General features: G+C 41.1%; 1 protein-coding gene across 14 annotated transcripts in view; it reads right to left on the bottom strand.

Moving 5' to 3' along the window:
• Positions 1–12791, bottom strand: part of ctnnd2b (catenin (cadherin-associated protein), delta 2b) — a 232199-nt gene that overhangs the window by 151804 nt on the left and 67604 nt on the right. For 2 of the 14 annotated variants that reach the window (XM_085388025.1, XM_085388027.1), the window contains exons 1-2: positions 3062–3899; positions 2786–2879 (exon numbers count right to left, since the gene is read on the bottom strand). The exons of 6 other annotated variants lie outside the window; for them this stretch is intronic. In XM_085388025.1, coding sequence (XP_085244151.1) covers positions 2786–2879; positions 3062–3117 — 150 coding nt within the window. In that variant the 5' untranslated portion in view covers positions 3118–3899. Of the gene's footprint in view, positions 1–2785; positions 2880–3061; positions 3902–3941; positions 4055–4930; positions 5084–5275; positions 5515–12791 lie in introns of those variants that run through there. 6 more of the 14 variants (XM_085388032.1, XM_085388034.1, XM_085388037.1 and 3 more) reach the window with 5 other exon arrangements.

Below are 12791 nucleotides of genomic sequence, written 5' to 3'. Positions count from 1 at the left end.
ATATGGGTCGCATAGGGTAAAAAAAACGGATTTGATGCGCAGTGTGAACGTAGCCATTTTGCTATTACTGTTTTTATTCTGATGTTGCCACAAGTAACACACATACACACTTACATGCATTAGTTGTGTGCAAGCTGGCCTCATAATGGATGTATCACATATTATATCATCTGAACTGACTAGTAGGTCTTTGGTCATTAGCATGCGAGCCTCTCTTGAAGGGGGACCTAGTAATGCTAATTTGTCAGCTAATGCTAGCTAGCTTGGTTAGCAAGCAGCAACATACACACATGTCAGCTAATTAGCTAACTGTCTAAGAAAATACCAGAATTTCGCTCACCAAAATTGAAGCACAAGCTTTTTGGACAGTCTGTACCACACAGCAAGCCATTGAACTAGTCAGATAACCTTTTAAAAATGACAAGAGTTTGCGGTTTGCTGAGTTTCAAGTCTGTATTTGTATTTTTGGCTTCTACAACAGTAGCTTTGTGTCATTCAGCCTTGAAACCCATTTTATTTTCTTTGTCCTCGCTTAAGGTAAAGTTTCTTTTCATCGGCTTACACCAGGTTTAAACAGCAACTGGGTGGGGTGTCTGTCCTGACATGGTGATATTAGAGACAGCTCCAAATCCAGGAGCAGAAATATTGTTTAATATTTATAGGACTCTGAAGTGTGAGCCTTGGCTCACAGAGAGTCCAGCATTCTAAGAGTATATGTGTCACAAAATAAGGAAAAATGTAATAAATTGTACTTTTCGCTGTTCCTTTATTTGACAAGGGATCGCCACAGCAGATACTTTGGTATATCTGATATGGCGGATACCCTTTCTGATGCCTGCTCAACCTCTTTAATGAGAGTAAAAAGAGGAACGTCACCACACAAAGTCAAAGCTGGAGCTGTTTAAAACTGTCCAGTAGAGGTGTCAGTAGTATGCGTGTACACTGGTGTTTTAAAATATTTGGTTATTATGACTTTCAGCATTGAGAACCAGAACACTGCAGTCCTGTGCAGACAGAAAATATCTTGCTAGTTAAGCAGACTTGACAGCCATGGCACAGATCATGAAGAATACTCTATTAGGGTAATATTTCACTGCCTGGTTTTATAACGCATGGATATTGACTGCTAATAGCAGCAACTAAAATATACAATACAAATTGTCAAAAAATGAACTTGAGTTATATTTTATATCTAAACTCAATGTATATGTTTGGTTTAGGACGCTGGTATCTGTTCAAGGCTTGGATGGCAGCTTAGTGAAACCTATAAGCTCCATTTTAAAAAGTCAAAAAGTTTTCATAAATCACGCGTACGTGCCATTTAAGAGCAAATCTTTTCATTTGGGTGGCTCTTGATAGAGACCTTTTCTTAGGCTTAATTTATGCGTGATGAATAACCACTAATTAGCTGATGTGCCAACAAGCAAGCAGCTGATTAGGATATTTGTGTCTGCTGCTGTGATCATTATAGCTGATTAAATAAACAAAATTTACCAATTTGTGCGAAAGAAAAAAGAAATAAAACAAGAAAGATCAAATTGTTTTGCTGAATCACTCAAATCAAGTGGAGAAGGCACATCAGCGCTCAGCCACTTGATTTGAGTGATTCAGCTGGTTTCAAAGGTATGGTTTGGATCTTTAAATGGCTTTCTGACAGTCCTTTGGCTGGTTCGAGATAATAAAAGTGACATAATTACAATAAGTCACGCCAGACCACAGGATACAATCAATCACTGTTTCCAAGGCAGCGTTTAAATAAAGACGAGCTATTATGAAAGAAATATGCACTCATCAACAAAGGAAGGAAGTGAAGAGAGTGATACAAGCGCACGTACAGAGCCTATTTCTCAGATCCTTTAAGGTTTACAGTTTTCCATCACCATCATTAACCTTAATTAATCCCCCCCCCCCCCTTTTTTTTTTTTGGTCAGGCTGTGAACCTGGCGGCTGTTGCCTGATGACTAAGACCCTGTGCAGGTAACGACCAACGTTCTGTGCAAAGGTCGTTGTTTGCAGCCCGACTACAAATGCAGATGAATGCAGCTAATAAAAAGCTTAATCATCATCAGACGATAGCTGATTGTTTTCAGATTGCATTTTGGGAAATGCATTCCTCTTGTGGTTTCCACACTCAGTGTTTGGCTGCACATAACCAAACTCACTCAAATGTGACTGATCAGCACTCTGACTGTGCAAACTGAAACCTGAAAGCTTCCGGGACCAAAATGTTCAGCCCTCGTCAGCAAATCCATCATATTCATATGCAAATATCTGTTTACAGGGATTTTTTTCCATCAGTCACCACACAGTACTATAGGAATACGTGGCTCCTTGATTAAATCCACCCATACTTAATTAAATTCAGACAATGCATTTAGTAAAGGCGCACACTTCTTTACATGCAGTCTTATAGTTGATGGTGCATGTCAGAGTGGATTGGTCTGTCTCAGGGCACAAATGTAGTAAAGGTGACAGTGCCCAAGAGTATAGGTTCATCATTCTCAAATGGAAGAACTTCCTAAATCTGGCAGTCAAACTGAGTAAAAGCAGAGGATAACTGTTAGTGCAGCACTCCTCCAATCAGGCTTTGAAGGAAGAGTGGCCGGAGGGAAGCAATTCCTCACTAACAGGTACAAGACAGCCCACTGGTGGTTTGTCAAAAGGCAGCTGATTGGGCTCTTGGGCTATAACAAGAAAAATCCTCTGCCCTGATGAAATAAAAATTGAACTGTTCCACCATAGCTCCCATTGCCATGTGTGGAGAGAGCCGGGTAGGGAGAATCACCTTATTAATGCCATCGATACAGTCGCTCAAAGTGGTGGTTAGGCAGCATCGTGCTGTAGGGATGTTTTTCCTGTGACAGAGACTGCAAGAGACCCTTCGGAATAAATACAGAATAATCCCGAGTGAAAACCGTTTTCAGAGGGCTCAGGATACCAAGCTAAGCAGAAGGTTTATATTTCAAGAAGACATTGAAACAAAGCACATCACAGAGAAAACACAAGAGTTGCTTTGGATAACACTGTGAAAATCCTGGAGTTTTGCAGGCACGATCCAGACCTGATGCCAGGAGCAGCTCGGGAGACCTGAAAGCGGCCGAGCACCAACACTCTCATTCCAACCCGGCTGAGCTTAAAGGATTCTGCTGAGAAGAATGGCAGAAACCCCTGAAAGAAAGGATCATTCCCAAGAAAACTTGAGGCTGTTATTGCTTCCAAAGGGGCCTTAACCAAGACAAGGACCTGAATACTTATAAAAACTGCACATCTCAGACTTAACACACTCCAAAAACCTGTTTTTTGTTTTGTTGTTGTTTAGTACGTGTGTATGATGCCTCAAAAAAAATCCATCTTAAGATGAGTGTGAATCATAACAAAACTCAAAAAAACAATCCTATAAGGGGGAAGAAAGAAAAATAGCACCCTCTAAAAACTCAATAAGTTTCATTTTGCTTACACAATAACTCAAAAAAAGACCCAGGTGGAGTGCCCAGCAAAATTAAGTTATACAGATTCAGAAAACAAATGCATATCATTAAAAGAGAATAAAAACCAGTCTGCACCCAATGCAGCTTAATATTAGCGTTGCCATTTTTAATGACCTAAAAAAAAGCTTGAAAAGGAACATTAATGCTATTTATAGTGCTAACACAATGCGTATTTTATGGCTAAGAGTAGTGATGGAGAACATAGTGCTGGACTGTGGGAGCGTAAATGCCTAAGATGCCTGAGGCAACTCTAGGCTTCCCACCATAATGATACAATTTGATTATAATGAATCATTAATGTAATAACTTAACAAATCAAATTGCAAATTTCACTGTAATTACGCAACATCTTATTATTAATGGCAACTGGCCAGACATACAGGCGCACACACCAGCATAGAGAAACATATGTGACACAGACACACACACAGGCATACAATGATAATTAAATACATCTGTAAGGATTCTGCAAGTGAGGACACAAACGTTGCACACATCAGTGGGGACATGCTGCTGTGCCTTTGTGCTGGTATCAAGACAAACCAGGCTCAGGGAGGGACAGCCATCTGAGTGATGAGAGGACAAAAAAAACAAAACAAAAATAAAATGAAACAAAAAAAAACCCCCAAACAAACAAAAAAACACACTGTGGAAGAAAGACAGATAAATAAATATTAACTAATCAACATTACACCATTTTAATACCATTCAAACTATTCAATGAACCCTTGTGCATGGTGGATGGGGCTGTGGGATTAATGTTGATCGCTATATGTATTTGCAGTGACCCTTCCCTTCAAGAGGACAAGCAAGGTCCAGTAAAATCCCCCAAACTCAGCCCCTCCACAAAGCCATGAATTTTCTTCTCTTAACTTTGTCACCCGTGTCCGTGTTCTGCAGTCAAACCAGAAGACGTGACAAAGTGCAGCTTCTGAAAGCATTTTGTGAAGCAGAAAGTCTGGATGTTAACATCCACAGTGTGAGAACAGTTCGACATGCTTCACTGTTTGCACACTTTCAACATTTTCACACAGCACTCGGGATAAAAATATAGCTGCTCAACAGAACCCAATTAATCAGTCATATTTGAGAGAAAACTAAGAAGCCACACATGCACGTAATTTTAGCCCTTTAGCCTAAAATCAATCATCATAGTATCTGTTGAAGTTTTAGCAAGCAGCCAATCCCCCACCAGAAGCACACTGATGCTTTCAGCGTCTGTGATCTCATGATCCCATTGAAGATAAAAAGCTATAGTCTTCTGATGCCAGTGAGCTGCATTTCTTATTTACATCTCAAACACCACTCCACACATGGAAACTGCACGTTTCTCCCTGTGCGATCTGACTTTTTACGCAGCCAAATCAATCTAAACCCCCATAATCAGCTGATGCAACGAAAGGAACAGCGAGAGAGAGAGAAAGAAAAAAAACACAACCTACTTTGAGGCAAAGTCTCTGTAGCAGATGAGGAAAAAAGTGTTTTTTGTTGTTTTGCACAGAGTACACACCAGCAGACTAACAGGCTGACTAACCAGCTCCATTGTGAGCTGTGAGAATTCAGATGCAAGTCTTCTCAGAAACAGCCAAACAAAAGCGATCACTCCCTCCTTTTTCTACCCGCCCTCCACTCCTCGCCCCCTCCGATCTCTGCTCCCTCCAATTCACGGCTGAGGGGCAGACACCTGTTACTGCAGAGCAAGAGGAAGGGACTGTGATGGAATTTAATGCTGGAAAGAAGAACTGGTGAAGGAGTTGCATAAAAAAATAAGCAACGCAGACACGTACCTTCACATGGACCATACTTCACAAAGAGACAAAATCACAGAATATCCCGCTTTGCTTTGCTCCTGTCTAGTCGAAAAGCGACAACAGTGCTCCCTCTCCCTCCTCCAAACACTCATCTGTCCTGGGTCAAACCAAGTGATAGAAAGACAAATAGAAAGACATAGAGCGAGAGCGTGCGCGTGAGAGAGAGAGAGAGACCACATGTGTCACTTGAGCTGCCTGCACCTCGGCCCCTTGTCTGTCTCTCGCTCTCTCTCTTTGCTTCTATGTCTGTGTCTCTTTTTCTCCCTCCTCCGGGGCCATGAAGCACACACTCACACACATACACACACTGTGTTCACTGAGGCACAAAGGTCCCCATGGCAACGGAGCATTTAGAAGCCCCGTGGCATTATTTATGCAACGTTGCATCACAATGGGCCCTCCCACCGGCACAGCATGCCAAAAAAGCCCGCCGCTCGCCAGTCACTCTCTGTGACTCTCACTCTCCCTCTCTTTCTCTCTGAGCAGACCATCTGTACCCCCTCCCTCCCTCATCCACCATCACTGAAAAGCAAGGAGGGATTTTGGGAGGAGGAGAGCAAAGGAGCCTGAAGATGGAGAGGAAGTGGGATGGAGGAAGGCACTCTCACTCACAATCACACACACACACACACACACACACACACACACACACACACACACACTCTCTCTCTCTCTCTCTCTGTTCTGCCTCAGTGAAATCCTATGGGCTGAGACGGGATGTAAGGAGTGTATGGGGCCAAAAAAGTGCATTAGGTGTGTTATAACTCACCCAAACACAAAACCACATGTAGATTACACACGGCTGTAGTACGATGTAGTTATTATCTGCAAAGACCCGATCACATCACCATTTTATAAAAGTGTACAATCAGGTCATTTCAACTGAACCAACATTTGTCTCAGTGGAATCTAAAGCAGTATGACTGAGCCTTTCTGAACTCTAACATGAGGAAGCGCCAAGCCTCAAGGGAATGGAGAGTCACACTATCCAAACTACACACCGAGGCGGAGTGTAGGTGTCTTTGCTTAAGTGCTCCACGAACAGGGGTGGTTTGTATCGTGCTCGAAATCTATTGTTCTTTTAGTGACTGTGCAAGCTTGGTGGCAAAGTGTCAGCGTTATCATATCCCAGAATAAGATAAATGTATTCATACATAACTTCCCTTAGCTGCTAACATGTTAGGGTAGGATTGACACAGGAGAAGTGAAACGCTGATGTTCTTTCCTGGTTTTCACAAACAGGTGCACTGGCTGCTTTTCACCTCATTCATTTAAAGGTAGACTTCTTTTGTACACTTATATCAATAATTATAAACTTCAGTCCAACTAAAATTTGAAATGAGCCATCTTATCATCAAGTGACATTGTTGCCCTCTGCAGGACTGAACTATTAGGAGTGGTAATAGATAGGCCTAATGTCATACAGGGCTAACTTATTACAATTAGACTGAAACAGGACTAAACTTAGTTGTAGAATTTGAGGTTTCTTTCATAAAACAAGTCAATGGAAGTCTGAAGTAGTTTTCACTGACTGCTGATTGACTCCCTATTGTCTGTTGGTTCTACTATTTCATACTAGCAGATTATTAAGATTGTTGATTCTGAACTAAGCTTTGTGGTTGGTGGTGTGGGGCTGGAAGTCCGCACAACTGGTCTTCCAAAATGGAGGATGCTATCATATAAACTGCATTTACAGTATACAGTTTTACAGTGGCTGATTACTGCTAGCATGTCTATGTACAGCTAGTACCATAGACTACAAGTTAACTCGTCACAGTGTTAACTTACAGTGAAATGAAATATTGTCAAATAATTATACCCAGGTGAGCATCACATGAAACACACACATGCATAACCACGTCTTACCCAGAAGCAATCTGACTGGAAACCTGAATCCATGATTTCGCAGCAGGTGTTTCTCTGATTGTTACTTTCCATCGTGCCAAGAAGCCCTGTGAACGTATCTTCAGACTGTTTTAGTTTTGTTTTACGCTCTCTGACTCGCCCACCTCCTCTCTCTGTCCAAACAACACTAAAGCAGTCACTGCAACCCAATAAAAACATTGCGTGCATGCAAAGCTCCAGCGTCCAATCATTTCCTTATTCAAATTTGAACTGGCTCAGTTTACGTGGCTGTTCAGCTTCAGGCAGGTTAAATCACAGAGGTAAGATGAGTGTTTGGGTGAAACAGATGGATCAGTTTGATCAACTCTTTGTTTCGGTGTGAAAGTTGGATAACAGCAAATGATTTGAACACGCCCTGAACATGTGTGTATTTGTTATTTCAGGCTAAAGAAATGTGTCTTAGTAGTTGTATCTACACAGTAAATTGTATGGCCAGCAACAAAAGATTGTTTTTTCCCCCCAATCGATTTCCATTAATTTCAGAAAGTACTTATCAAATGGTGAAACATGTTGTGTTACTCTATCACAAAGAACATTAGGCCTAAGCAATACTGCATCACTGTTCTACATCTAAAGAGTTTGGAGACGCCTTTACAAAGACTGGTGAGAGCAATGCAGAGGCAGAGACATCCTGCCTTTGTAATCACATCAAGAGTGTTTCATTAGACCCTCCTTCCCTCATGAACATAAATGTCTTCTAACTTCAAAACATCAAGTGTGAGGGCAGAAAGCTTTGACAGAAAGATGCAAATTAAATGAATCAGCTATTCACTAGCAGATAATGATTCTTTTTGTCTCGTTATGTGCAAACACCAAACATCCTGCTGGGTCAGGACTCCATGGAGGTATGGCTCCTGCTAGATGTTGGACTTTAAGGTGCTATGTGGCATGGTAGTATCCATTGATAGAAGGTGAATTATGGCCATAAAAAGATGCACATGGTCAGCAAATACATTTGAGATAGGCTGCACTATTCAAAGGATGACTGATCAGTAGGAGGTTGATTCCTGTTGTTCAATGGTTTTGAAATGATATACAGCAGCACTTTTCTACTCCCAGTACAACAAGCCACATTCACCCAATCACAGGGGGGCAAATTCGAGGTTCAATATCGTCCCCAATGACACTAGGACATGCGGACCGGAGGAGCCGGGGCTCAAACGAATGACCTTCCCGTTAGTAGACAACCCACTGCATCTGCTGAGCTGCAGCTGCTGCCATTGAAACCATCTCTAGCAGGCTAAGATGCCAGCGTCTGTCCTGTTAGGATATTTTTGGTGCAGAACCTGACAGTCATCCACCTCAAGATTACATGTGCTGTATATTCTAAGATTTTTGTCTGCTTAGTTGGAAAGAATAGCTATCTGAGGTACCACAGCCTCTCTGCCAGCTCCAACCAGTCTGGTATTCTCCTCTGACCTTTCTCACCAACAAGCGGTTTCTGTCTGCAGAACTGCCACTCACTGGATGTTTTTTGTTTTTCACACCATTCTGAGTAAATTGTAGCAACAGCTGTGGTGAAAATCCCAGAAGATCAGATGCTTCAGAAATACCCATAACACCTGGCCTACCACCAACAATCATACCACAGTTAGTTAGCTAGTAAAAACCAGCTGGATTATCAAATTTGCAAATTTTTTAGAAATGTTCAAAACTAAATATCGGCTGTATAAATGTTTTAAGACCTAAAACTGAATCTCCTAATTACTACTTCTCTTAGTTGTAAAAGTAGTTATAGACCTGGTTTGAACTCTGGGCTTAAAAATGGCCCACAGTTCAAACCAGGTAATCAATTGATGGTTTAATTTCCATCAATTGAGTTATTAATTGCAGTTAATAAGGGAGGAAAATAAGGAAAATTGGAGTTCCTTTTGGATCTGCTTTTTCTGTGTGTGACAAAGTGGGTGCATTTGTAATGCCCTCCCTTTGTCCCAGATGTGTTGACCTTTTTTTGCACATTATTCTGTCTCTGTATTTATTTGCTATGATTTGCTATTTGTCAAAGTAACATTGCTGCACTCACTATCCCAGGTTTGTTTGTGTAAGCATTCTGTTGCCAGCAAATCAAACATACTGCAAATTAAAGCAAATACTCAGTTACATGTTTCTTTATATTTTATTATGTTACAGATTAAAGGGCGATTAATGGCCCTATATATAGTCAGTCTCTGCCAGACTCAGATGAGAGAGGAGAGGTGAGCTGTGTTACCAAATCCAGGTACTTTTGAGTTTTGTTAATGAAGTTACTTTGGGGGTAAGTTTTGTTTGGAAGTTTCATGCAGGATGGGGTCCACTGTAAATAAATTGCTCACCTCTGAAAACCCCAAATGTCTCCTGAGTCTGCTTCCCTACCACCTTCTTTGACGTTCGAGTCTGACTACTTCACACTGTGAAAAACAGTGTTGTTCTCCATAGACCGTAAATGCAGCTAATGTTACACAATATAATAATAAGCACCAAAAACTAATGGAAAACAATACATTTTGAAATTTTGCTAAATTTCCTTCCCTTCATTTGATTCACACTGGGTTCGTCTGCTGCTAACTATTCGTGGACGTATAACATTTTCTTTATATTTACCACTCAGGCTAAAAGTTGAATATGTACTGTCCATCACGTCATGGTTAAAAACTTTATGTCCACTGAGGCAGCCACGTCTCCTAATGCATGTTTACAGAGGCAGGAGTTCGGTCCATAATTCAAATCATTATTACGTGCTGGATTTTCAATCAGTTTCCAAGTGCTTTAACATTTATATCTCATACAACTTTCTGATTTCCCAATGGCCCCACCCCACCTGTTTCTAAGTCCCGCCCTTGTACCACTTCATTTAGAAAAAAAAAAAAAAACAACCCTGCAAACACGCCTGTTGTCTGGGGAAATAAGTGGCTTAATAAAAGGAGCCCAACATTTTTTTTGCCTTTGGGCAAAGAGGTTAATCCAGCCATGAGCCTCACTGATTGCATGGGTGTCATTTTCCTTCAAACTCAAAAAACTAACATAATAGAAACGGACTATTATTAAAGCTTTTAGTCCTTTAATCAATAGACTACACAGCCTTAACTTTCTTGAAAAAAAGACACACACACACACACACTCTGGTGGCAGGAACTCTGAATGTGTGCATGTGTGTGCATGTGAGCGAGTAATCATAGCTTGATAAGCAATTGAGAGAAAAGGACAACAATTAACTATGTCTTAATGAGCAGGTTCCACAATCAAGTGCTTGTCAGCTGATTGCATTACTAAAGATTCAGCTCCAATCTGAGCTTCTTAATGGAGACAGAAAGAGGACGGAAAGAGAGTTAGTGTGCAGCCACTAGCTCATAAGACCACGCTGGCCCCTGAAAACCCCATTAAAGCAATTAGTAAAGTAAGATAAATGACTGTAGGACAGTGGTGGGCTGCATGGGGAGCAAAGTTAGAGTGTGTGTGTGTCCTAGCTGAAGCCGTTCCTCTCTCTTTCTCTCTCTCCCCAGTGTAAAGCGGTATAATTGTGCCCCTTGGTGTCCGACTGGCATTTAGATGTTTTAGATGGGGGGTGGTACTGTTCGATGCGAAAATGTCACAGTGGCTGTGTAAGCTAAGCCCCTAAGTTAGTGTTTCAGGATGGACAATTATTAGGCACATCCAGCTGGTAACAAAGTTGTCCTGTAGGTGGAGGGAAAAAGGCCAACATGAGAAGGTGGGGCCTGATAAAAAGATTGTGTAGGGCAGCGGTCCCCAACCCTTTTTGCGCCACGGACCGGTTTATGTCCGACAATATTTTCACGGACCGGCCTTTAAGGTGTCGCGGAAAAATACAACAAAATAAAACTAGTACTGGTACTAAAAAAAAAAGATTTACTCATAACACATGGGAAAAGACCCATGGAAACTGAGTTAACGATTAAAAAAAAAGAAGCTAAAACCCCTGAAAACCATGAATTTCACACCCGAGCCTCAACTCTCTCGGCCTGGTACCAAACGACTCATGGCCCGGGGGTTGGGGACCGCTGGTTTAGGGAGCCATATAAGTGTGATAAAGAAAAAGGAGAGAGGGGGGGGGGGGGATTTAACTCTCCTCAGATACTACTTAAGCGTTCATCCCAAACCAGACAGATTTGTCTTGTTGTTCCCCTGTAGCTGGTCTAATTCCTCTCCTCATCCCTGCTTCTCTTTTCAACTGGCTTCAAAGATGTTGGTAGGTACATAAATTATGAGCAACGGTAAAATATTCAGAGTGCTGTGTCTTTGTTGAGCTTACAGTGCTGCTAAATAGGAACGCTACTCAGCTGCCATCAAGGTAAAATTGTTTATTCAAACTGCGGGCCAAATCAAAATCTCAAGGATGTTGAAAGCTCAAGGCCAAGTCATGAGGTAAACATCTAAAGGCTAAGAGTTCTCTCGGGCTTTCTTGACATTGTTGCTTTAATCGCACTGAAACACCTTGTGGCCTTTTTATTTCTGCCTCGTTTATTGCCCGTTGCTGGGAGCTTTGCCAGTCAGGCATTTTGTTTCTCCCCTCGAAAAATAAAAAATAACAAACGCTATCTTCAGGTGCAAATGAGGACGCATAAGCACCTTTACCTAATAAAAGCTTGGCTGTTTGAATCCAAAATGGATTCAAAAACAAAACAAAATACAAAGACTTGCATGAGATCACAATAGATCTCTCTTTTTAAACATTTTAATCTTCTCTGAACTCATGTAATCACAACCCACGCATTGTTCCTCTTCAAAAGTCCAATTGTACTCAACTAAAGTGCAAACCAAGTGTCTTGCCACGCTGGTTTTTAATCAAGGATGTGTTAGTAGTCGACTTATGTGGGCTGGACTCCATGCAGAGCAGAAAGGATTAGTCAAGTAAACAATTAGCTGATTAGGGGAGCTATTTTGGTGAACTGTTTCATTTGGCTGAAAGGGGAAACATTTGTTGGTTTTACTTTCCCAAATTTTAGGATTTTCTTATGTTTTTCTTTAACATTATTGTTAGTTGTTACTCCCCAGGAACTGAACAGATGCATAGACTGTAACTAAACGATGGAATAGCCACTATGTTGTCACCAGTTAGATTGTTAGTCCTCCTTTCTGTTTTTGTTGTTTTTGGTCATTTTGTTTTGGTTTTGTTTGTTTTTGGGTTTAGAAGGGACTATATTTGGATGAAATGCTAAGTTAGCAGATAATGCTAACAAACTTTGTTAGCAAGCTGCATGTATCCAATGCACAAATGCAAATGCAGTATTTTTTTTAATTACTGTCAAGTAAAAGACTAATAAAAATTACAGAAATTCCTTAAAAGTAAAGGGAGAAAGTGGCAGGCTGTGCTACACAGTCTATATTTTTTTCAGATTATTTTATTAAAATGTTATAAAAGGGGCACCTGGTCCAGCAGGTGACCACAGGGGCTGAGCCAGGGCCCTGTGCTGGGCATCCGTCCCCATCTTTTATTCCCCTCTTCGGACAAAAGTTTAAAATAAAAGTCCAAAATGCCACAAAAAGCACCAACAACGTGGAAAAACCAAAGCATTTTTATTTTTATCCTAAACATGTTTGGGTTTTTTTTTTTTGGGGGGGGGGGGGGGGGTTTATAAAGAATGACTTGACT

This window comes from Rhamphochromis longiceps, linkage group LG18 (assembly GCF_057381845.1).
Source record: "Rhamphochromis longiceps isolate RC_006_pf linkage group LG18, R_longiceps_female_GT1.1, whole genome shotgun sequence".
In the NCBI taxonomy this organism is placed as follows: Eukaryota; Metazoa; Chordata; class Actinopteri; order Cichliformes; family Cichlidae; genus Rhamphochromis; species Rhamphochromis longiceps.
The sequence above is the reverse complement of the archived record's forward strand: the minus strand, read 5'-3'. Positions and strand labels throughout refer to the sequence as shown.